Source organism: Vidua macroura, chromosome 1, assembly GCF_024509145.1.
Source record: "Vidua macroura isolate BioBank_ID:100142 chromosome 1, ASM2450914v1, whole genome shotgun sequence".
Lineage (NCBI taxonomy): Eukaryota > Metazoa > Chordata > Aves > Passeriformes > Viduidae > Vidua > Vidua macroura.
In genome coordinates, this window is record NC_071571.1 from 132,039,997 (window position 1) to 132,065,424 (window position 25,428).

At 37.8% G+C, this 25,428-nt stretch overlaps 1 protein-coding gene across 2 annotated transcripts in view; it reads left to right on the top strand.

Annotated features, from left to right (window-relative positions):
• Window positions 1-25,428, top strand: part of MATN2 (matrilin 2) — a 61,335-nt gene that overhangs the window by 35,108 nt on the left and 799 nt on the right. The window contains exons 8-26 of one of the 2 annotated variants that reach the window (XM_053991489.1): window positions 3,295-3,417; window positions 5,602-5,724; window positions 6,601-6,723; window positions 6,890-7,012; window positions 7,404-7,526; window positions 7,614-7,736; window positions 7,949-8,071; window positions 11,135-11,257; window positions 11,352-11,474; window positions 11,568-11,690; window positions 11,857-11,979; window positions 12,183-12,305; window positions 12,442-12,564; window positions 12,730-12,852; window positions 14,905-15,318; window positions 17,800-17,952; window positions 21,969-22,040; window positions 22,561-22,665; window positions 22,910-23,005. In XM_053991489.1, the coding sequence (XP_053847464.1) occupies window positions 3,295-3,417; window positions 5,602-5,724; window positions 6,601-6,723; window positions 6,890-7,012; window positions 7,404-7,526; window positions 7,614-7,736; window positions 7,949-8,071; window positions 11,135-11,257; window positions 11,352-11,474; window positions 11,568-11,690; window positions 11,857-11,979; window positions 12,183-12,305; window positions 12,442-12,564; window positions 12,730-12,852; window positions 14,905-15,318; window positions 17,800-17,952; window positions 21,969-22,040; window positions 22,561-22,665; window positions 22,910-23,005 (2,562 nt within the window). The remainder of the gene's footprint in view (window positions 1-3,294; window positions 3,418-5,601; window positions 5,725-6,600; window positions 6,724-6,889; window positions 7,013-7,403; window positions 7,527-7,613; window positions 7,737-7,948; window positions 8,072-11,134; window positions 11,258-11,351; window positions 11,475-11,567; window positions 11,691-11,856; window positions 11,980-12,182; window positions 12,306-12,441; window positions 12,565-12,729; window positions 12,853-14,904; window positions 15,319-17,799; window positions 17,953-21,968; window positions 22,041-22,560; window positions 22,666-22,909; window positions 23,006-25,428) is intronic. The other variant, XM_053991498.1, reaches the window with a different exon arrangement.

Consider the following 25,428-nt stretch of genomic DNA (forward strand, 5'->3'; position numbering starts at 1 on the left):
AAATCACAGCAAATTTCTAATGTGTTAAAGTTTAGAGAGAATATATTCAACAAAATGAAATAGCTGATCTCGTGACTCAGTTGTTGGGGAGAGAAAATTGTACTGATATTTTACGAATAAGAAATTTGTTTGGAGCAATCTAATTCCATTTCTAGACACTCATAAAATGTATCTGGTTTTGAAAATGTATTTTTGTTCAGTCTTAAAGATATGTTCTCACAGAGCATTTTTGTCTGCACAGTGCTGCTTTTGCACTAATCTATGCTATTCTGCTTTTTATTATCTATATGGTATTTTAGTACATTCAGGTTTTTATAGATTCAATAGCCTTGGTAGAGCAAATAGAGCCAATAGAGCAAAAGAACAGCATTCTATAAAACATTTATTGCCAAGGATGTAATTGCAAATTAAAGGCAAATTGTAATTCCCATTTGGGGGATTTTTCCTTATGGGGCTTTGGATTTGGCTGCAAATCTGGTGATGTTTCCAGCATTAGGCTCCTATTCCAAATCTTGTTGTAACAAGGGTCATGTTAGTGAAGCTTGTGAAATAAAACAGAATGTTTGCATATATGCCCTTTTCAGAAATCAGGGACAATAGATGAGGGGTGACAAGCACCAGGCATTCCTCCTTCACCACCACCTGTGACTTCTGATGACTACAGGAGGAGATCTTTGGGGGTCAAAGTGAAGCCTTACATAGCTGAGTGTTTGCAGTCTGCTCTCAGATCCTCATCTCACTGTCAGCTTTAGTAGGTGTCCAAAGCACAGAATCCAGTGTTGTTTAAGAAAAATGAGTTTTTCTAAGCTGTTTTATACTTTAGAAGCCCTTATGGCTGGCTTCAGTTTTTCTCTCCACAGAAGTAAACTTCTGTGCTTTAGGTCAGCATGTCTGTGAACATGAATGTGTTAACATGGAAGAGTTGTTTGTGTGCAAATGTCATCCCAGTTACACCCAAGGACTCCGTGGCGATACGTGCAGCAATGAGTGTGTCTCATGAACTGCAGTGATTAGTTTGCTGCAAGGGAGAGGTTTGAACAGAGTGAGAAAACACTCCTGGGTCCATTTTGAGATGTTTCTGAGTCATGCAAACCTATGTTACTGCAAAGTCCACAAGAAGCCAGGCCTAGTGAAGTAATGCTATAGTGAGATCCCTGATCCAACAGAGAACTAAAGCATCATTTTCTTCAATCCAAATAATTGGGGAAATGTGTTCAGCCATTTCACTCAAAGGCACTGTCTAACACAAAGGCAGTGCTTGCTGCTGAACATCCATATCATTGCTATGGACTGTGTAACCTGCACACCTCAGACAGCTGTATGCTGGTGTGTGGGGACATGAAGAGATCCATCTCTTCTCTGCACCCTCAGTGATCCACTCAATGAGGTGTCCTTTTTCAGAAGAATGTTGCTAAACAAAGGATTGGTATTGCCCCAGAGAAACCCAACAGCACTGCCCACTTGGCATCACCCAGTTTTAGAAAATAGTTTTATTGCAGAGAACCATTTTGCATATCACCTAAAATATTGGCAGCATTTTTCCTCAATGTACTTACGACATACTTTTCCAAAGGAATACTCAGTCACTGAAGTTTTTAAAAAACTTGGTAGGAGAGGGAATAATCATTTTTAAATAATCTGTGATAAAGGCATATTTAAGGTAACCTGGATGAGTTGCAACTCTTTGACAATTATAGTTTTAGACTATCTCAAGTTGAATTTCTAAAAATTAATTTATCCTATGACATTCCTTGTTTGTAAAAACAGTGAGTCTTCCCCATCCTTTCCCCTGCTTGCATTTTTTTCTTTCACACATGTAATAAAGCACATATAATTACAAAATTTACAATGACAATGATTTCCAGAGCTTGGTAATTAGCACCTTTGTGATTACTGCACTCTTTGAAAGAGTGTGTTACAAAATTCATGAGAGCCCCAAATATTTAAACGTTAAAAATTCATGTTGGTGTGGGTGTTTGTATTGAAAAGATGGAGCCAAACAGATGTAATTTTTCAAAGACAATATTTTCTTTTTTTGTTTCCACATTTTTTGTGTGCTCTGAGAAGTTACACAAGCCTCTTTATGATGATGTGAACTCTTGGAAAAAGGAGGAGGTTCCAGCTGGAACTTGCTTTAGCTAGTAAAAACTGACACCTCAGCTTCATTTGTTCAAGCCTACATTGTCTCCCTGTATATAATGGTAAATCTGGACCAATTACTGCAAACTTGTTGCTTAGTTAAATAAACCAATAAACAGAAATATTTAAAATAAGTGATTTAACATTAAGTACAGATTTTTTAAAATGTAAACAAATTGCTGCAGACGTGTCTGTTCACATCTGTAAATGATTTGCAAAGGAGACATGCAAGACTATGTTTGTGTCTGAAGGAACTCCACTACTTTTGATAAAGTTAAGCTAAAGTGATTTGGGCCTATATAACTAAAACTAGCGATTAAAAATCCAACAGTAAAACACTATGAGGAAGTTCAAAGCTTTTTTCCTAAAATGTCCTTTTTCTATACTCACAGAGTCAGCAAATTGCATAGTACATGTGGAAGTGCATGTATCTCACCCTAAAGCTTTGCTGTCCACTGTGAGGAAATGTATTTTTTAAACCAAATTCACACCTCTCTCCCTTCCCCCACCTATTGTCTTTCACACAACTAGTTGCATACAAGACTTAAAAGACATATTCCATTTCATCTTACTTGGAATAGGAAAATCAAAGAAATGGAACATGTTAAGAGAGTCTCACACTCGTAATTTCTGTCTGTCCCCCATGAGGCTTTAACTGCTTAAACCTGTTGGCAGGTTAAAGTTTTAAATTGGTGATTTCTTATCCTGTTGAAAAAAGAATCTAATCTTTATTAAATAATCTGAAGGCCATAATTTCTATTTCAAAAATTACTAATACTCATATTTGCTGCGATAATTTAATGGTGAACAGATGAGAGAGTCCTGCTTTTCAAAGAAGGAAAGCATGATTCTGTGTGTGAGACCAGACTAGGCTTCAGGATTCTCCCTGCTCTCCGCTTTGTGTTAGTTCAATCATATTGTGATTTTTGGCAAAGTAAATCTAAACCAAGTTTGCTATATGCCGAGTGGGGTTGTTGTATTAATTTCACTTAGGTGTTGTTAATTAACTCAGGTTACTCAAGTAGGTGGGGACACTTGCATAAGTAAAAAGCTGGACCAATCTTTTTCCCTTGCATCATGTACTAACTACAGTGTCATAGTTTATGTATCTAAGACACCAATGTGATTTCTTCAATCATTAACACAAATCAATAGGAGTGGACCACTGTGTTGAAAGCAATCATGGCTGCGAGCAACTGTGCCTGAATACAGGTGACTCCTATGTCTGTCAGTGCTCTGAAGGATTTGTCATCAATGAGGACCTAAAAACCTGCTCACGTGAGTCTTGCAAGAACATCCTTTATTTCAGCTCCCTTGGGAAAGGTTTTTGTTTCCATACAGGGAAAAGGACTCACCTTCAATTTAGTCTTACAGTCTGCTTTTCAGTAATACTTTAATAGTTATTTGAAAGCAGAAACAGAAAAAGTATTTAGGAAAGAATACTTGTCAAGATAATTGTTAGTCCTCATATATTCAGAAAAGTTTTGGGAGAGTTATTCATCCTCAGGTTTGAGGACAGTTTTTCAGTCACATGACAAATGTGTCTGACAGGTCATCTGGACAGCAGTATCCCCAAGGCACACTGCCCCACCTTACCTGGGGCATGAGAAGAACTGAGAGTCCCACACTGAGCTTTACATTTAGCATGGGAACCCTTAATAAGTGAGCGGTTGTCCTGGCAGCTCTCCATTCTTTACAAATCTAATGATCATTGAGAATTTATACAATTTCACAAACAGTTGAATGGCCTCCTTCCCTAGAAAAATAATGTATTGAAAGTGGCAGAAAAAGAAGAATATGAGTGCATTTTACCTGTTGACTTTTTATGGACCTCTTTGGTGAGAGTGTTCTGTCCACTTTTTCCAGATTTTGGAGGTACATTATCTTTCAAGATTGTAGAGTGTTGGAGCAGCTCCAGAGTTCACCCTTTTTTTTGCTCTCAGGCACAAAGTTTTAAAAGAAGACAAACTGCAAGTCCTCAGTCATGAAAATTATCTAGAGAGAAGTGAGGCAAATCAGCAAAGACAATTTGCCTTTGTATTTTATTTATCCTTGTATTTGCCTCCATAGCTCCATCCAAAACCTGGACAGACTTTGCTTCTGTCTGCCCCTGCAGCTCTCTAGAAGGGGGCAGACAGTAACACAAAAATATGATTAGTGTACATGTAACAACAGTAGAGTCTACTAAAAGCATTTTTTTTGATATTTATCTGCAGTACCACTGAAAATTTAGAAACAGCTAAATAATGGAGTTTTATCAACTTGGAAACAGAAAATCAGTTTTCCTTCCTAGTAACAAGAGATGATTTTCCATTCCTGAGTTATTTTCCTTCAGGCTGCACTTGGAAACCTATCAGCAGCAGAGTTCAAGAAGCATTTGGACAACATTCTCAGGCAGATGGTGTGAGTTTTGGGGCCGTTCTGTGCAAGGCCAGTAGTAGGACTTTGATTGGTCCTAGCAAGTCCCTCCCAAATCAGGATATTCTATGATTCTATGAAAATGGTGCTCAGTGCAATGAAATGGAGCTCCTTTTCTCATAACCCTGTCCTCATATATATTTAGGAAAGATTTGTCCTATTCCTGAGCTCTAGATGAAATGTTGAAACCTCGTGAACATTTTTAAGCTGCCATGAAGAGAGTTTTGGCACTTTGCAATTTCCTGAATAAGTTGAATTGAAGGGATTAGCATTTAACATATACCAGTCCTAGTGAGAAAACATCTGGGATGTTCTAGTATTATATACACTGGCTCAAGGATCTTAAGAAAGCTACGGGAACACCTAATGGTAACCAAATCTGTATTCTGACAACTCATTACAAAAAAAAAAAAGTGTGTAGCCAATAGACAGTAGCAAGTGCTGCTTGCAAAGTCTCAGGAGCCCTATGTCTTTATATGACAGAGAAGAAGCACTTTGGAAATTTGAGATGAAAAGTGGACCACATTTGATAGTACCTGTCATTTGCAATTCTTTGTAAAATCTTGAATAGTTCAAGCCAAATCCCATTGACATCCGAGAGGTTTTCTTCTTGCTGTCACAGGAACTGGGTCAGGTCCACAAGTGAATTCTCGGGACTGCCACCTTCACTTCAGACAATTTAGAGACTATTTAAAGAATGTTCACAAGGCAGCTTTTATGTCTTTGCCAGTGTTTTATATAAAATCATTGCCAAAGTATTTAGGTTTTTAAATCCACTTTAATCCAATCCAAACTCTGTTTAGTTATGTTAAACACAGAAAAGTATGAGTTCTCAACTCTGCTTAAAGTAAAAAATGAAAAGTAGGACCTCTAGGACCTCTTACATTTTACTGAAGCTTTATAATCAGATGAGAAACTGAATTATTGTTTAAGCAGTTCAATGTATTTATATTTACTTTCTTATATGGAATGCAAATACTAGAGATGAAAAATAATTGAGTCACTATTGGTTAAATTTTAAAATAATTTTGATTGCTCCTACAGGAGTTGACCATTGTGCTCTAAGTGATCATGGCTGTGAACATTTATGTGTAAATGGTGACAGATCTTATACTTGTCAGTGTTTTGAAGGATACAGGCTCCGTAACGATGGGAAAACATGTAAACGTAAGTCATTAGTCAGCAACTCAGAGTCTAATATTACACATGTAGAAGAAATCTGCAAGGTAGGATTGGATTGCCTAAATGTTCAAGGATTTCAAGAGGTCGTATTTCCCCTTTGGTGTCATATTTGCCAGCAGTATGCCAATGTCGCGGATATGCTGGGGCATCAAAAATGGTACTGAATGCATACTTTTAGTCACCTGAATCACATCTTAAACACCAGAGCCATTTAAAAAGTAGCCCTGAAATTGGACAGTTGTGGATCCAAACATACTGGGAGATGTTTGGAGTTGAGATGACTATGATTTTCTTCTAAAATTTCAAGGCAAAAATATATAATGTTTATAAAGTCTTACCCAGCATGAAGCTTGCAACATTATTAATGGAAAGTTCATTTTGTCCAACATGTCCAACAGGATAAGGATGATTGCAACAGAAATATCATAATTGTGTTGCAAATTTGACTACATTACACAGTTATGATGAGTTATGGCAGATATCAAGGAAAAAAATTACAGCAAATTTTTCTCAACTTTTATAGCATAAGTCACCAAGTGACCAAAGAAGAATCATGGATAAGTATTGGAATAACTCATAGGCATTCAGTATTTTGTAACTGCAATCCCCATAATATCTAATATCAACATCTGCTGTTAAGAATTATTTACAGAAAAAATATTAAAGGCATCCAGATATTACCATGATGAATGAAAAGCTCCTTATTCTTAGCTGGTGTTTCTTAACATCACCCTCTTCTGTTACTCTGTGCAGAGACAAATTCTGCCCATCTCAAAAAGTTAGGATATGCTAAAAGCAAGTTAACTTTGAACATACTGCCCTTAACTAACAGAATTTTTTTATATATTAAATTATTTCCAGGTAAAAATGTCTGCAAATCAGTCAACCATGGCTGTCAGCATGTTTGTGTTAATGCTGACAATTCCTACATCTGCAAGTGTCGTGAGGGATTCGTACTGAGAGAAGATGGCAAGACCTGCAGAAGTGAGTGACTGGTATCTGTTGAACCCTTTTGCATGTACATCAGGCAAGGAAGGAAATGGGTATTTTTTACTTCTTACTGGAAAAGAAGCAACAAACTTCCTTTTGACAGCTATATTTCTCTAACATGTTTTCATTCAAAACCTACATTTATATCAATCATTCCCAGGACAGGACATCTGCAAATCAGTCAGCCATGGCTGTGAACATATTTGCGTTAACGAAGATGACTCTTATGTTTGCAAGTGTCATGAGGGTTTTCTGCTGAGAGAAGATGGGAAAACATGCAGAAGTAAGTACTCTGAGAATTACTCACAGAATTTTATTTACAGTATGTAGATCTGAGAAGCATTCGAATAAATACAACAGTTTACTGTCGTAATAAATGAATAGTCTTCATATGTATAATATAGGAGTAGTATTTATATATTTATACATTCAGACCTTCCAAATGCTTGTAAGTGACTCTGTGGACAAAAATAGTGTATTTTAATAGATTAACTGACAGACTAGAAACAGAAAATACTCAAAAATGTTCAGGTACCAAGAGTTAAAAGTGTTTCCCTAAAATTTACCCTATTTATTCCAGTGGTATCAGTAGACCTAATGAAAGCTGTTACTTCTCTCTGCATGATACATTTGCTGTAGATGTGCTTTAACCAAATCTCATCAACTGTTCTCAGATAAAGACATTTGCAGTTCAGTTCACCATGGCTGTGAACATGTTTGTGTTAACGCTGATGAGTCCTACATCTGCCAGTGTTATGAAGGATTTGCACTAAGGGAAGATGGAAGAACATGTAGAAGTAAGTATCCTGCTCTTTAGTAGATTTTGTTTATAATCTCCACATTTGTAGATATATTTTAAATATGGCAATCTTATTTTTCAACAGATAAAGATGTCTGCAATTCTGTTGACCATGGCTGTGAGCATATTTGTGTGAATACTGATAGTTCATACCTTTGCCAGTGCTATGAGGGTTTTGTATTGAGGGACGATAAGAAAACATGTAAAAGTAAGTTATTTTAATGTTACTATATTTTTTATATTCAGACATCCACAGGAGAAACATATTATTTAGAGGCAGTTCTTCTTAATTGAGATTTTTCCTTGCAAAAAGGAGAATAAATTCTGTATTTACTAGCAGTTTACTCCTGTTAGTCTTTAAAGTCTTGGAAGTGTTCTTATTTATCAAACTGTAGTAAATAAAATGTAAATTATTCCTAGATAAAGACATCTGCAAATCTGTCAGTCACGGCTGCGAACATCTTTGTGTTAATGGTGATGATTCATACACTTGCCAATGCCATGATGGATTTGTACTAAGGCAAGATGGGAAAACATGCCGAAGTAAGTAGTTTATTAATAAAAGAAGAAATTTAATTTTTGTCTTGTTAGAATATTATTCACTGGTTCATGGTAGCCAGAATGGAATATTTTTCTCTATAGATCATAAGACTTGTCTGAATACAGGATTGTTTGAACCAAAGCTACATTTCAGAAAAATCAGCCAATTGTAAGGTTTGAATGTAGGTTTTAAAATGTAAACTCCATTTCCAAATTAAGTATACTGAGTTTTAATCTTGAGCATAGGATGTTGCTGCATTTTACTGTACTGGGTTGAAGTTCTAATTACCACTGTGTTCTTCTGTCTATATTCATGCAGATCATGTCTTAACTTGTTCTGTAACCTCTTAGCATGTTCTTTTGTAAATAATAAGCAAATGAAACTCCTTCAGGCTTTTTATGTTTTCTAATCTTTTTATAACTTGCTTCTTGCTCCCCTAAAACCTCTGCTGTTTATCAGCATCCTTGTGGATGCACCACAGTGAAAGAAAGTCTTCTAATAGGAAATTCAGCAGGGTCCAGGGCAGAGGAACAATAACGTATCTAATTCTTATTTGGATCTACTTAATTTTTTTTTTATCATTTATCTTTTGCTTAATATTTTTTTTAATAAAAGATAGTGTTAGTCTCTGACCAAAATATTCTGCTAGTACTCATGTTCAATTAGTTATCTACCATGATCAAAAGTTATTTAGGAATCTCAGCATTACAGGTGTCCCATGTCCTGTAAGTACAGCCTTCATTCTTTGTTTCTAAATGTATATCCTTAATTCTGGCTATTTTAAAATACATATGATTTGCTGTTACCCAAAAAGATTCATGTTACCTTATATCAGCAGCTGCTTTATATTTATTTGCTAGTCTCTCAGAAGTGGAGTAATCTGCAAACTTTGTTAGTGATTATTTTGTGTCTTATTCTGGGCTGTCCGTAAAAATATTAAGTAGTAGAGAAGCAAGGCAAATTCTTAAAGCTACTTAATAGTCACCCATCCACAATTGGTTCTGAAGACCTTTCTAGCCAGTGTAAATCCACATAATGTTGATTCTGTAGTCTGTTTCTTTAATCAAAATAATACCAAGACTGCTGCCTTTTTGAATGCTCCATTGTATGAACAGAATAAACTTTAAGAAACAGCCTCATCAGCAATTAAGACATTTATTTCATTTTTCCAGGATTTATTTTTCCATAACACCAAGTTGATTGATATTATTCCTCTTTCTTTGATTTTACTCTGACTCAAGTTCCACATTATCTGTTGCATTATTTTAATTCAGATAAATGTCAATCTGGCAGGCTTACAGTGAACTACTCATCTTTTAAAACGCTGGAACCACAGTACTTTTTTCAGTGTGTACACATACACTGGGAATGGAGAGAACTCAGTGTTTTGGGGCCTCCTCTGAGTTCTAGGAGCTACTGAAAATTAACACTAAGCATACAAGATATTCTTCAGAAACCTCTTTTGCAACTCTCTGCTGCAAGTTATCTGGAGTTTCTGATTCAAAAATGTGTGTGTGTTCAGTAGATGCTGTGTGACCTACTTCACACAGTGTGAAACTCTTCACTCCAACAAGGTCAGCAGTAATCTATTTCATAGGTTCAGATCTGAATACACCAAAATGTTTTATATTTCTGCATGAAGATTAGCAGTTCTACCTTTCTGTCTATTAATTAATAATACATTGTTAGAATGCCTTTTGTTTCTAATAGTATCTAAATAATGTACTCATACTACCCTTTATTTGGTTGGCCGTGCACCCCCTTGTCCTTTATCTTATTATTTCAGTGGTTTTAAATTCCTAATATTTTCCCATTCAGTAAATACAGTGAATGTTCCTTTCTTTAGTCATTTTTCAAATCTTATAGATGTTTTCAACTTCAATTTCTAGATTTTTAACTACCCTGGCATTCTTTTTGGATTGTGAGACTACATTTTTGGGGGGTGTCTAATAAAATAACCTTAAATAGTGCAATCATTGATGGTTTTTATTACTAGTATTATTTCCCCCTGCATCCCAAAATAGTCTGCCTCATACTTACTTTCAGCTATGTAAAATTCATCCTTCTGAAGTAATAGCTATGTCTGCTGCTAGTTTGTATTTTATTCTGTTTATAAGCAAATGTTTCTGGGTAGTACACAGATGTGTATAAGCAGATGCTAATTTTTACTTATGTTGTAATTTCTCCCTTATCCACTATGCCTGGATCTAGTTTAGATTGCCATGTCTTAAATTTAATTATTTTTGATTTAGAATATTACAACTATGTAGTAGTTTTTGGAATTTTTCCTTTGGTAGCAGGAGACCCCCGTGAAATTTGGGACAGGTTGAAATTTTCTAAAAATATAAACCTCAGGAGACAACTTGAACTTGGCTCTCAGGAGGCCACTTTTTGTGTAAAGGTAGTTCTCCATTAGAAACTAATATTTCTTTTGTGTTGCATGAAGAAGAAAAGGGGAATGTTGATAGGTGGCTCCACTTTCTTCTGCACTTTCTGCCCATCTATCCTTTTTGAAGAGGTTTTAACCAAATGGTTTAACATTGCAGTCATACAAGTCCTCGCGTCAATTTTCAGCAATCCAGTTAGATTTTGTTTATAGTCTTAAACAAGTAGTTCCTATTCTTTCAGGTTTTGTTTATGCAGACTCTTGGCACTGATATATAGATGTTAAGAATTATGGTTAAATCATGTTCTCTGGTGTTTTTCTTAGTTTTGTTTTTACCAGCATACATTTGTGCTAAATGACTGTACTAAATTATTCCCTCATTTCACTCTTAGTGCTCTTAATGTAAAACCCTCCTCCTCCTTAATCTAGTCAGATCAATCCTAAAATGGTTTATTTTCAGTTGGACGTCATCCAAACTATGAAGTTCTGGTCAGATAATACAGAATAGATACTATACTCAGTGTAAGCTAAGATGTCCATCATTTAATTAGAAAGAGATTTACTTTCAGTTTGCAAGCTTCCATCTTTTTTTGCTCATGGGAGTGATCCCCCAGTCTTTGTATTTATAAAAAAAATCTTTAACTAACAAGCCACATAAATATTATCTAACTATTCCCAGGCAAAGATATTTGCAAATCAGTCAACCATGGCTGTGAACATGTGTGTGCTAGTGCTGGTGATTCATTTGTTTGTAAGTGCCAGGAGGGATTCCTGCTAAGAGAAGATGGAAAAACTTGCAGAAGTAAGTAGTCTGATCTTTATCAACATACTCTTTGTCTGCAGCTCGTGATTGTGTAGAAATGCACTAACCAACAAAAGCTGTCATCTGTTTTCAGATAAAGATATTTGCAAATCAGTCAACCATGGCTGTGAACATGTTTGTGTTAATTCTGGTGATTCATATACCTGCAAATGCCATGATGGGTTCCTACTGAGGGAAGATGGGAAAACCTGCAGAAGTAAGCAGCACAGGAACTTAACTGGATGAATTACACATAAAATAATGAAGACCTCTGCTGATCTGTGCTGACTACCAACTCTCCTGTTTGCAGACAAGGACATTTGCAACTCAGTTGACCATGGCTGTGAACAAGTTTGTGTGAATACTGAAGATTCCTACATCTGCCAGTGTCATGAAAAATTCATACTGAAGGAAGATAGAAAGACATGTAGATGTGAGTAGCCTGAGCTATAAAAGTATTTTTATTTGAAGCTTTCAAGTGTTGTGGGTGTGAGTGCACACGTGTATGTTTGTGATTTCCAAATATTTGGGCTGGTTTAAAAAGGATACCATCTCTCCATAACAAGCCTCACCTCACAAACCCCATCCACTTTTCTCAGATAAAGATGTTTGCAACTCAGTTGACCACGGCTGTGAGCATATTTGTGTTAATACTGGTGATTCCTATGTCTGCAAGTGTCATGAAGACTTCATACTGAGGGAAGATGGAAAAACTTGCAGGAGTAAGTTATTTAATCTTTGTTTTGTACTTCCTGATCTGCTAATGAAACATACTATGCAACAATAATGTGGTTTTTGTGTTTTTATAACAAATCAGCTTCATAAAAGTGAGCTCCTTCATGAAAAATTATAGCCAATTTTTTTATATTTTGTGAAATTTATCTACTTAGCTAACTGTGCTAAACACAATTTTCATTATTCCAAGGTATAAATGTCTGCAAAACAGTCACCCATGGTTGTGAACATGTCTGTGTTCCAACTGGCGATTCATACATGTGTCAGTGTCACAAGGGATTTATATTGAGGCGAGACAGGAAAACATGCAGGAGTGAGTAGCTGAAACTTTTATGGGGAATATGTTTTTCAGTCTTAAAAGAAATAACACATTTTCACTCAAAGCTTGTTCATGACAGTTTTGTATTTGAAAAATGGTCTAATAAGGGGATTCTCCTAACAATTCTCAGATAAAGACCTGTGTAAATCCATTGACCATGGCTGTGAACATGTGTGCATTAATAATAACAACTCATACAGCTGTCAGTGCCATGAGGGCTTTGTCCTGCGACAAGATGGGAGAACATGTCGAAGTAAGTAATTCATTATGTCTGTCAGCCCCTCCTCTCTGGCATTGCTACATTAATGAACAAAGATATTGTACTCCTTTGTCATATGTTCTTCAGATATCATGTTTGGAGTCTTTGGATTTATAAAATGTTAAATAGAATACAGGTAAATACTTCAATTTTTCCTAGGTAAAGATGTCTGTAAATCAGTTGACCATGGTTGTGAATATGCTTGTGTTAATAATGGTGATTCCTATATCTGCAAGTGCCAGGAGGGATATGTACTAAAAGAGGACCAGAAAACATGCAGAAGTAAGTATATTTATATAGAACACATTTGTTTCTTTTATTTCTAAAATCAATTGACCTCACTTCAAAGAGATTATAGAATCATAGAATGGTCTGGGTTGGAAGGAACCTTATTATTATAAAGATCACTTAGTTCAATCTTCCTGCTGATGGCAAGGACACCTCTACTAGACCAGGTGTCAGCAAGCCCAATCCAGCTTGGCTATGAACACTGCCACAGCTTCTCACTTCAAACATGATATAGTATTTGAAACCCCAGGGCATACGTATGTGGCAGAAAATGTCTCAAACAATGAAATTGATGTTCTCTTAAGGAAAAATCTAGCAAATTGGAAGAGTTGTTTTAGTACAATAATAATTCTTTTGAAACATCAGGAAAAAGCCAAAGGGGAATCTTATTATCAAGGAATGTACATTTTAATCAGGTTCATGTACCGTGGGTCTTTTATCTTTATATACTATATTTTAAAATCCTATTAATTTTATTTGCTTATCTTCCAACATAACATGCATTTATCTGATCATCTCTTAATACTTGGAGGAGAAATTCTACTTGAACTCAGTAAAAACATTTATTCTGCCAAAAAGGGATGCCTTAGTTGAGGAGACTGTAATTACCAAAAGAATGGTAACAATCCTAACTGACACCATGAACCATGAACTGCTGCCCTTTCTTGACTTGTGCAGTAGTATTGATATGTATATTCATTGCATTACCATGCAGTAGTAGTATATGTGTATTCATTGTATTTTCATCACCTTATTACATGTGAGGTGTCTTTTCCTCAGATGACTGCAGAAAGGAGTTCTTGAGCAGTTTTAAAATAGATATTTTCTAAGAAGAAAAGTCCAGGCTTTAAAGCTGAAAATTCCTGTTTCATACTTTGACTTGGTAACAAACATCTCCAGTAATTTCTGCAGAGTAATTTTTGCTGCACAGTTCTCTTTTATATAGTGCTTAAAGCATTCTCCCTGTACAAAGATCAGAGATGAGTGGAGGTCAAAGTTTATTTGGTCCAGACTAAGAAGCAAATCTTACATTCCTTAGTATAGCGTATTTTCCCTGGAAGCTACATTGATCCAATTGGAACTGAATACCTCTGCAGCTAGCCTTTGCACAAAGCACAGTAATCTCTGCCTGCTGAAGGCAATTCCTTTCCAGAAAAAAAAAAAAAGAAAAAAAAACAAAAAAAAAACCCCAAACAAACAAACAAACAAAAAAAAAACAAAAAAAAAAAACCAAAAAAAAAAAAAAAACCAAAAAACAAACATACCAAACAACCCACCTGGTAGAAGCAGTCTGCAGCTTGGAAGACATTCTCCAATCTCTAAATTCCCTAACCTCATTATTGACGTCCAGTGCCTACCAACTACTCTGATTTTTGCATGTGCATTTACCAAAAAGTATGGGAAGTAACAAATTTTACAAATTTGCAGGTCTTCTGACAAACTCCCAGCTCTAATGGTTAAACCAGAAAAGATTAATTGCAGCAATATATAAATCTTCTAATTACATAATTGGTAGACACAAGCATAAAATCCCTTATCTAGCCAATTCTCATCCTCGCAATAATTAATTTTTTTAAAACTATTTTATAACTCCTGCAACAGAAATTCAGCTTCAATGATTCTCTTCCATGTCTCTCAGTGCTGACAAATTTGATAAATGCAAAGTTAGCATACAGTCTTATCTCTGGAAGAAAATGATGGCAACTCTGTCTATGTGCTAGCTATATGTTCTTCAGTTCTCTCCACTTAATTCTAAACATTTGCTGATTGTTGCTGCATTTTAAAGAATTGTAGTATTCTGCAAAGCAGAATATGTCTCAGTAAATATTCACTGTGGTTATAACTTTGTAAAATTCTCAGTCATAGGCCCACACTTAGCTTTTGACACGAGCTGTACACGACATCTTCAGACACGTTGGCACAGTAGGACAAGCCAGGAACAGGCTACTTTAGATGATCCCCGAATTTTTTCCAGGGTATCCGGATCACTTTCCCAGCCTTGTGGGGGTTTCTCTTGATCTGTACACTCTGTTGCTCATTTCACAGGATGCACTGAAGGCCCAATTGACCTGGTGTTTGTGATTGATGGATCAAAAAGTCTTGGAGAGGAAAATTTTGAAATTGTAAAACAATTTGTCTCAGGAATCTTGGATACACTTGAGATTTCACCCAAAGCTGCTCGAGTTGGTTTGCTTCAGTACTCCACTGAGGTTCATACAGAGTTTACATTAAGGCAGTTCAGCTCAGCCAAAGACATGAAGAAAGCTGTGTCACAAATGAAATACATGGGCCGAGGTTCCATGACAGGACTGGCACTGAGGCAAATGTCTGAGAGAAGCTTCACAGAGGCAGAAGGAGCAAGACCATTTTCAGCAAATGTCCCTCGAATCTCCATTGTGTTTACGGATGGACGGGCTCAGGATGAAGTCTCTGAGTGGGCTACCAGAGCAAAGCAACGTGGTAAGTAGAGATATTTTTGGTGTCTCATTCTAAAAGGCAAATACTGTTAGAAATAAGACGTAGTACCAGTTTGGATGTGCTAATCTAGAGGTGTTTGCCAAAGCAATCTGGCCAGTACAGTGACAGTGACCACTGTTCTGCACATCAGATCTTTTTGTTCACAAGGGCCTTTGCTGCCTGCCATGTGCATCATCCCCACAGCAGGACTCATGGGGAGTGCCTCACCACAGGCAGTAGTGCCACCCACCTGGCATGCCCTGAGTGCCCTGAACGTATCCTCTAAGGGTAGACATTTGATACAGAGACTTGGGAACACTGGGAACTTCATCAAAAATTCTAGGAAAACAATAAAAGAAGCTGTCTCTTCAAAATACAGCAATCTATTCTTGTGAGAAATACTACAGTAATAATTTGCTATATTTTTGTTTATAGGGCATATTCTTTATTTTTAACCAGTTTTATAGTACTAATGTTGTTCTGGAAGGAAGATGACTTTTTTGGAAAGAATATAACTGTAGTGCTGTCTATCTTACTGTTTCTACATGCCTATATGCTGAAATGTGACTGAAAACTGGTGATTTTTAATTTCTAATATGTTTGGGTAGAAATCCATCCTTTAGAACACCTGTACCACAAATCAGAATCTTTTCATCTGTTTAGCAGAGTGAACTGAAAATTTTAAAAACTTGCCAAGAAAAGAATCTCTTTTTTCTTTGCTATTTTTTTTTTTTTAATGAGAAACTGCGTTAAGAACCATGGCTGATGGGCCACAACACAGAGAAAATAGCCAGACTTCAAAAGATTTTGGCCATCTTTTTTCTGTGCTTGTTTTATTGATTTGACATATTAATCAGAATTTGATACATGATTAGTAGAGCATTGATCAGGATCGATACCTCTCTGTAAGGAGAAAAGGGAAAAACATTCAAGGATATGAGAAGGGCACGTGCTAACAAGAGTGCCATTACAATGAAAGATATGGTGATCTTAAAATTACTTTAAAAACCCCAAACATTTACAGGCTTACTGGTGAGATGAAACTACATGGAGGATTTACAGAAGAAGGAAAGAAGCACAAACCAACTTCCTTACTTGCTGAATGAAACCTCAGCTCTGGACTGCTTACACTGACTGCCATGTTACAAGCCAAACCCACTCCCTGTGTAATTGCAGCATAACCAATAGAGTAATGCTCAATATGAAATGGACCTTGAATACTTTATCACCGATATCCCCAAGTCTTTAAATAGCAATAACTTCAGCATGACTGGTGCATTCATTCAATTGAATTAGCTTCTGGTAAACACTTTCCTTTCCTGGCTAAAGTGCAATGGTAGGCAGATTAATGAAGAAAAGTAAGGAGATGTTAAAAGTTAAAAACTTGGAAAATGCATATTTTGTGGTATTATCAGGCCCATGATTCTTCAGCAAAAAGGTTAAAAGTTGCAATTCAGTGAGTGTGCAGCAGTTATCACCTCATGTTAAATAATGATATCAAACCTCCTCATCTCAAGTTTTATCTGAAACAAACCAGAGAAGGCAGCTTCTTCTCTTGAATCATGTAAGAGCTGTGAAGCTCATAGCTGTACTATGAATCACAAAATCAGTACTTGCTGTGGACACTTTCTAAGCCAGAACTGATATAAGGAGAAATGTTGTATCGGATCATATGCTCATGAACATAAAAACATAACTGCTGACACAGAGATTACGGAAGATCTCTATGTTTTGTAGTTATTGCTTGTTTAAAATTTATCTGGTGAGAGGGCTCTGGACCACTTCCTCCTTCCCTGCTTCCAGAGTTAAGAAAACTACACATCCTCACTTACCTTCTCCCTAGTACCTCTGCTGTGGAAATACTTGTCCTGAGCATCCCTGTTGTAAGGCTTTTTCTTTCCTAGCCCTATAAAGTTCTTGTTTTCCCATTCTTACCCTCCTATGTGGGCCTTCCAGCCTGTTAGTGCCCCTTAGAGAGCAAGAATCAAGTTCAATTGTGCTCTGAGGATTTCAATGAAACACGTATTTTTCTGAAAAATTACTGCCATCTTTCAGGATTCTGCCCCATTTGCTAATATTTAACAGGTTTTCCCATCAACCCAGTAATCAGCTGTATTGCATATACCCTACAGACACACACAAACCAGGGACTTGTAGTGCAGTTGTGAGGCTGAACTGTGTGATTCTCTTGCATTGTTTGTAATACTCTTTCTGGGACCATTTACTATCAGTAGTGGCCAGGCAAGTGTCATCTCTTTAACACAAAAACTGTATATCAAATTACAGCAAACAAGAGAGTTTCTGCAAATCTCCCAGTAACTAAAGCACTAAAGCATATTAAGCCTCTTCACTGATTTTAAAGTTACATATAATATACATTTCTTGGGCTCTCCCTTTCTCTCTTGTTTTCCTTTCATGGATGAACAAGTGCTTAGAATTAGAACTGCTGAAATAATAAGTATGTGCAATTTCTTTTTAATCCAGGTATAATCATCTATGCCATTGGAATAGGAAAAGCAATTGAGGAAGAACTGCTGGAAATTGCATCTGAGCCATCATATAAACATCTCTTCTATGCTGAGGATTTCACAGCTCTGGAGGACATAAGTGAAGAGCTAAGAGCCCAAATCTGTGAAGGTAACAAAATCCCATTTTCCTTGAGATGGAAGTGAATGCTTTCAGGTGTTTTGCTTTTTGGATTTTTCTGCCCTTTAATACATGAAGAATATATACTGTTAATCCATCACTGGGTAAATGTATTGTAATTATCTTCCCTTTATTTTCATGAAGGTTGCATAAGATGTACAATTCTATGCCTTGAAGAATCAATTGCTTCTTCTCTTTTCTATCTCTAAGGTTGAGTCAGCCATGAATTGAACCCCACTCCAGCAAATAAACATGATCTATTTCATTAGGAATGTGGGAAAATAATCAGGGATTTGTAATATCTTAATAAGAATTAAAAAAAAAAATAAAAATCCTAAGACCAGCAGCAAAAACCTAAACCACAGCAAAATAAATCATCAAGAGCTGTTGTGTGTATTTATAGACTAAAAATAGTTCATTGAACATACATTCACAGCTACAAAGAGTGGATTTCAGTTATGCATAAGCTCTGAGTTTTGTTACACAATATGAAAGGTTTGTTTCAGAAAGCACCCTTCTTTGTTCTGGAACAAACAGCTTGTATATAAACATTCCCAGATGAAGTTTTGTAAGAGGAAGGGGGAATCTGAGCTGAGATGAAAGCTATGGAGCCAGGGAAAGGACAGCAAGTCTCTCCCACTCATACATTCCCAAGACTCAGTATTTTTTTTGTACATTCAAACTGGTACCTGAAGCAAAATTCAGAAACAACATATGGAATGATGTTAGCTGTAAGACTAGAATTGTGCAAGATTATTTAATTTTCACTAGATTTTTTTCTGGCTGTTTTTCTTGGAATTAAATGCAAACAGATTTTGCCCTTTTTTTTTCTTTTACATTATTGTATAAAATTAGCTGCAGGACATTTCTTTATACAGATCTCAAGAAAGAATCTGTAAAAAAGACTTTAAGGATGTTTCTTAGCTTGCGTACTCTTTGTCCTTCAGTCCTAAGAGGTCCTAGTTTCATCTTTCTGAAATACTAAATAATATAATAATATAAAACCAAGTCAGTTCAATTAACCTTATTAGGCAGATAATCTTCCAATGACAGCATGTCATCTTAAAAGCTTTTGGAGAAGGCAAACCCAAAACTATCTGGCAGCCAGAACAATAATTCTCACTCATTAGCAAACCCCAGTACAATAACTCTCACTGACCAGCAAACCCCAGAGCTCAGTGATGGAAACGCATCCTTCAGGTACCCACAACAGTGGTTAGCAACCACAATTTTTTTTCTCCTTTTAACTGCATTATTTACAATATGAAAAAATAAGTAAATCCTGCCCCTTTGTGGCAGTTTCATGTCTACACCTCCAGTAACTGGGCAGCACTGGTGCTTCAGCTTCTGTCCTCCCCCTCTCTCAACAACAGGCAATGAATGCCTCACACCTGTGAACTGAGGACTGACCCAGCCTTGTTTTTCTGGACACTCCAGGACTACCTATTACTCATCAACTCATTCCACCAGAAATTCTGCCTCCAAACCTGTTACACAATCTAAATGTTATTTTTTTGATTCCTTCTGTTGTATACAGTGCAATTTTTCTCCTCTGCAATAGCAATGACTTTTATCTTTACTCTAGCTTTGGTCCTTAGCTGAGGTCTGCTGAGGCTCCACCTTGTAAGGACAGGAGGAGATCCTGTCCTCATGGACTCCACTGAAAGAGCCTCTCATCCCTAATCCCAGCTGTAGATGCACCGCCTGTTTCCAACTAATGTAGAAGTCCTCCAAATGTTTTTTTTTGGGGGGGTTAGGCTTTCTTTTATTCTGCAAGAAAGCATCTGCCTTGTAAAATAGCTGCTGATTACTATTAATTATTCTTGATGACTAGTAGTAAAGGCAAAAGTAGGAGGTTTTTTTTTTCCTCTTGCCTCTTATTAAAAGGCATTCAGTCGGAAGGTTCCCATTCACTGCCTTGGTTAATTTTAATTTCTCATCTGACTGGAAGCACTAACAAGGCTCCAGCAATGTCATACATACTCAGTATGATTGCACCTTCAGTCCTGAGCATGTGCATTATGGGAGCTTTTAATTACATGGTCATATACTATTTTTGTCACAAGACCCCAGCCCTGATCAGATAACAGTACTCAGCAGCCAGCTGGTTAACATTCTGTTCTCCTTCCAAATTGTGGATCGTTATCAGTTCAGCAAATATTTAGACAATGCTTTTGATGAGACTTTTCCAGAGTCTCCTCCTAACAAATTAATTGTGTTTTATTACAAATCAGAACACTAAAAACGAACATCCAACTTCAGCATTGTTCCCCAACAGATTTATTCATTGCACTGACTTTACCAAGGGATTCAGGGTGATCAGCCTCTGTCACTATTTATGTGTTTATTCAGCTTCACAGAGGCAATGAGATCAAATATCTCAGAGCTCCAACTAGTTTCTGAAGCCTGAAGAGGAGTTTCTTAAATGCCCAATTCCTATTCCAAACTGGAGACCTCCTGCCACACCTCTACCAGTGCATCTGTCATTTTCTGTCCCTAATTACGTGTCCATACCAGCCCAGTGTCCAAAGTTCAAACATTTCAGGTCAGTTCCTCTGCCCTTCTTAAACAACCCTCTCATTAGCTTGCAGCTCCTGAGCAACTTCTTGAGCAAGTCGTGACCCAGGGTCAAACACTCAAGATTCATCTTACCTGCTGCAGCTCTCCTACAACAGACATCTTCACTATCATTGTTCCCACTTGATCATTCTTCAGCTAGGCTCTGCTTCTCGTTTGTTTAATTCCCTTGTGATCTTATCCCACATCTCTCTGCCCTGAACTCTTCTCCAAAATCTGAGTTCCTTCTAGCAGCTGGTTCCCATGCAGACTGAGATATCTATACCTGTATCTCTATATAAATATTGTAGTTCTGCTGCCTGATCTCTGGACTTCTTATTCAACCACTCATCTGTTCTTCTCTGATATTCATGCTAAGTAATTCCAACCTCCACTCAAAAGGGCCTCATCTCCTCCCCAGTGCAACTTAGCACAGCTGTATATTATTATGCATCTGTCAAAACTGACTAAACCAGCAGGGACCCCAATAGTTATAGCAAACCTGTATGTCACAGAAGCATCTTCCACCTCCCTACTCCATCTTCATGGTGTATCAGGCAAGTTTGCACTGTCATCTTTTACTCCCATGCATTCACTTCCAGGGAAGGAGCTCTAGGTTCCAGAGGAGGGGATGTGTCCCAGATGCTCCATCACCCTGGCATGATCAGTCACGTGGTACAGTTGTTAAATACCTGCTCTTAGCTCCTCTGGGCCATGGCGGGCTCCGGAATCAGTGGAGGACGAAGTGTTCATTTCCTAGCGAAGGACCAGTCCTAAGGAACCGCAGCTGCCTCCACTCTGCCCTCTGGGGGCAAGAAAGGGGCAGGGCACACAGTGGCTGAGGTTCTGCCTCGCAACAGGTTTTGTTTCCTCTCAATTTCTTGACTAAAAAGTTCAGGGTGTGGACTCTGAAAGAAATCCTTACATTTTAAAGGCCGTGCTTCATGAATTAGAAATGTGTATTTTTGCTTACAACTGCAGTGTATCAAATAGACTCTGCTGCACCCTTCTTACCTAAAAACTCCCAACTCCCTGATCAGTATTTCCCATTATAAAGAAGAAAACTGAGGGACAGGAAGCAGCTTTTTCTTTCTCCAAGCAATATTATTATTCAGTTCACCCCAAAGGATAATGAATGATAATGAAACATGAAAGAATTTTCACAATGGGAGACAAAGTAGATTGCTGTCATTTCAGATTGCTTCACTATTACTAAATAATCACTTCTGGTTTTGGAGGAGTTCTTCTGATAGTCTGAGTTGAAGGGCAAATTGTGGAGTTTCCATCAACACTGGACCTCTTCTAAATAGCACAGGTATGAGGCATTCTCCGTGTGTTAGGAGAGACAAATATCAAGCTACTGGCAAGAAACATCTCCAATTCTAGAGAATGTGAACATTTTTATTGCTCCTTTTGTGATATCATTTCCTTTGGAAATTTCTATCTACCAGCCTTGAAAGAGTCACCTCACCAGCAGGATGCATCATCTGGGAGGCTTCATAAGACTGGTCCACAGCCTTCAGGTTGGCTGTTTTAACTCAAGTGTCCTCTCCTGCTGCCTTTTCATGCTGCCTTCTGTAGAGAACTTTCACAATTCAGCTAAAATGGTTTATCTCATGTCCCTGCCTCCTCGCCCCTCCAAGTCACCCTGCAATGTGAAAAATGGAGATTCACTGTAACAAAAGCATGGCTGCATGCTTCTTACATCATCTGAATGAAATACTTCATGGGGAAGCTTGTATTTCAACACTGTGCTTCACACTTTAAGCATGTTCAGCTTTCAATCACTTCTGTTTCTCACAAGAACATTCACAATTCCCTTTCAGTTCTGCAACCCACAACTTCTATCATGTATAAAGTAAATACAGCCTAACAGCCTGGTTCCTTCTTATCTTTGTATCGCTAATCCTTTCCTTGAATGATCCTTACTGCAATTAGTGAGATTACTTACTAATTAGGGAGAACTCAGTGCATGTGAGTAGAAAAAAAAAAAATTATAATTTAGTGGGTCTGATTTTTAGAGTTTTGGGGGGTTTCCTGCAGGACCTGAATCAACCACAATAGCCATCACAGATGTCATTGACTGTCCACATCTTGCAGTACACCACAAGTATCTTTTTGAAGACAGTCACATCCACTCAACAACAGGTAATCGGGTTCCCTTTGTTTAGAATAACCCAGACTGTTCTTTGAACATACAGGACTACACACTGTATACTATTTTCCAGTACCAACAGAATGTGCCTCAGGGCGTTCCTGAGGATGTTGACCTGTTTTGAGAACAGGAAGCTTTATTAAACCTGCTCTGCATTTATAATGCCCTGTCCATTCCTCCCCATCCTCTTCAATTTATTCAGCATTTAGTCTATACTTAAGTGTTTCTGTTTTTCAGCAAAAGCCTCAAAAGATAATGACCAGTGCAAATGTGAAAACCTTGTGACATTCCAGAACTACGCAACCAATGAAGTAAGAAAACTCACCCAGCGATATATCCTTTCTGAGTAACTGTTTCTTACAGGTAAGTTAAGAAAGGCAGGTTAAAACAAACTGGTTTTGCATCAAGTCTAATCTGCCTCCATAGCTAAAATCAGTTTATTGTAAAGAAAATCTAAACTATGTAATAGTTAGTTTCCAAGGAGTAAGGCCTTTAACTTTTAATCTGCTTCTCCTTCATAGAAGGGACCAAAATATTAACAAGGATCTTGAATTTTAATAACCCCTTACAGTAAACACCTTAAGGAACAGCAAAGAAACAACTGGTTAAATTCAAGACTAACATGCTTTGCTTTGGGTTACTTCTTCAGATGCTACTGAAATAGCATTTACTGGCTACAGGTGTCAGAGTACAGGAGATGTTTCCCTGATGAACTCCTTGGTAAAGCACCATATGCAGTGAGTCATTAAAAACCATACTCTAGATGAAATCAGAGGACTCAGGTTTGCTTAATCTTGCATTAAAAGAAATGCAGATAAAAGCAAAGTGCAGATCACTACCTTCTGCCATCCAGTTAGTCTATTTCAAGGGAGCTGCTAGTGCAGGAGCCTTTACGCTGCCTGCAATGTCCACATCTCAAGAAACAACAGCAGTGAAGTGGCAATACAACTCATCATGCACTATTTACGCAGCAAATTCCTGTTTTCATCATGAAAGCTGCTTCTGGTCAAATGAACACTAAGAAAACATCATCTACTTGAGTTGTGTAACCATGTGCAAGAGCAGTAAGCACTTATTCTCTGCACAGAAGAGTGCAGTGATACCAACAGCTCATCACTTTGTGCTTCCTAGACAGGAACAGCTTCAGACTGTGAACAGTCTGTCCAGAGGGAGGCAAGCAGAGCCCTAAGGGGCTGGTAACCTTATGCAGAACATTGCCTACCAGTTTAGACCTTCCCTGCAGCAGCCAGCAATCCCTCACCTTCCCAAGGGAATCCTTTGGCAGACACTTTAAGGAATTATGTTCTAATCACTTGATTAAATTATGCCATGCAAAGCACATTTCATAAAGGAGGAGAAAGCCATCATGTACGGTTATTGCCAGGTGTTTCAAATGCTCATCAACATACATACTCCTCTGATGGGACTTCTTCAAACAACTTTGAAGAAAAATTTCTAGGTAATTTCCCATGTCCTTAAGTGTTATATGACATGCAGCATTCCAACCTGCATGCTGACAAGGAGACCAATTCTTGCCCCTCCAGAAGCTCTTTACTGCAGTCTCCTGCAGCTGAGCTGTGAGGAACTCTGAGCTTACTCAGAATCAAAGAACTTAGTTACTAAGCTTAGAACTTTAGCAACATGTGCTTTTTTGCTTTACCATTTGAGCAGGCAACCCTGTGATTTTTACTCCAATGGTTCAAGGTGATGGAAAACCTGTCAACACTGACCCAGAGACTAGGAATTTTGTAGGAACAGTGCTAAGCACTTCCTCAGAGCACTGTGCAGCCACTGCTTTGAAGAGTATGAAGCATGCAGTTTCCTCTTTATTGCGAACCTCATTTCTCTGCCTTATCGCAAGAGCAGCTCAGGTATGAGGTGATACACTAGTCCTTGGAACTGCAGACTGCTGGCTAGTCCTCATCCAGAGGTCTGGAGACTAAGGGAGGGACAACTGGCTGCAAAACTAGCTCCAGTTACACAATACAAATTTAGAGGGACCGGTCCATACTGTTTGGTGTCCAGCTACGTTAACTTCTATCAGTAAGTTGAGTGCAGTTTCACTGTTTCAACTTTGCCTTTGTCAACACTTGAGAAATATGGCTGTCGAAGAAAATGCAGTTCACATGGTACTCCTATGCACAGAGTAACCTTGCCACAGCAGACAAATGAGAAATTACCAAACCCAATGTCCAGGCAGACTAAAGACCCACAGAAGCAGGATACCCACCCTGGTTCCTTACTAGCAAGAGATTTTCCTGCTGACAATGGGGGGGAACAGTACACATGGCTGTTCAAGAGGCAAAATTCTATTTGCCTGTCTGCCCTAAAAATCCCTAACAGCAATGTGTCAAAGATCCCAATTTATATGCCCAGTTCTCCATCTTCCCTTGTGTAAGACCTTAAAATGTTGAAATCAAGACTCTAATCAAACAAGCAAGGAGTGGGGTGCAGCAAATTCATCCTTGTGAAGTAGATCTCAGTGCCTTCAGATCTCGCTTGATGCTAGGCCTCTTCTTCCTCTCAGCTTCCCGTGGCTGCAGCATTTCCATGGCACTCAGAGAGAGGGGCTTAAGTAAACAGTACTGGTCCAACCTCTTCATGCAGGAGACAAAATTCCTGCCAACTGAAAGTGCTTATCAGGAAAGGGATGCTGTACACTACTTTGCACTGCTACAGCTTCTTACTGTAAATGGAACCAGCCCTAGATCCCATGGAGTTTGTTGTGCTCTATTCCACATTTGTCTGGGAAGCAC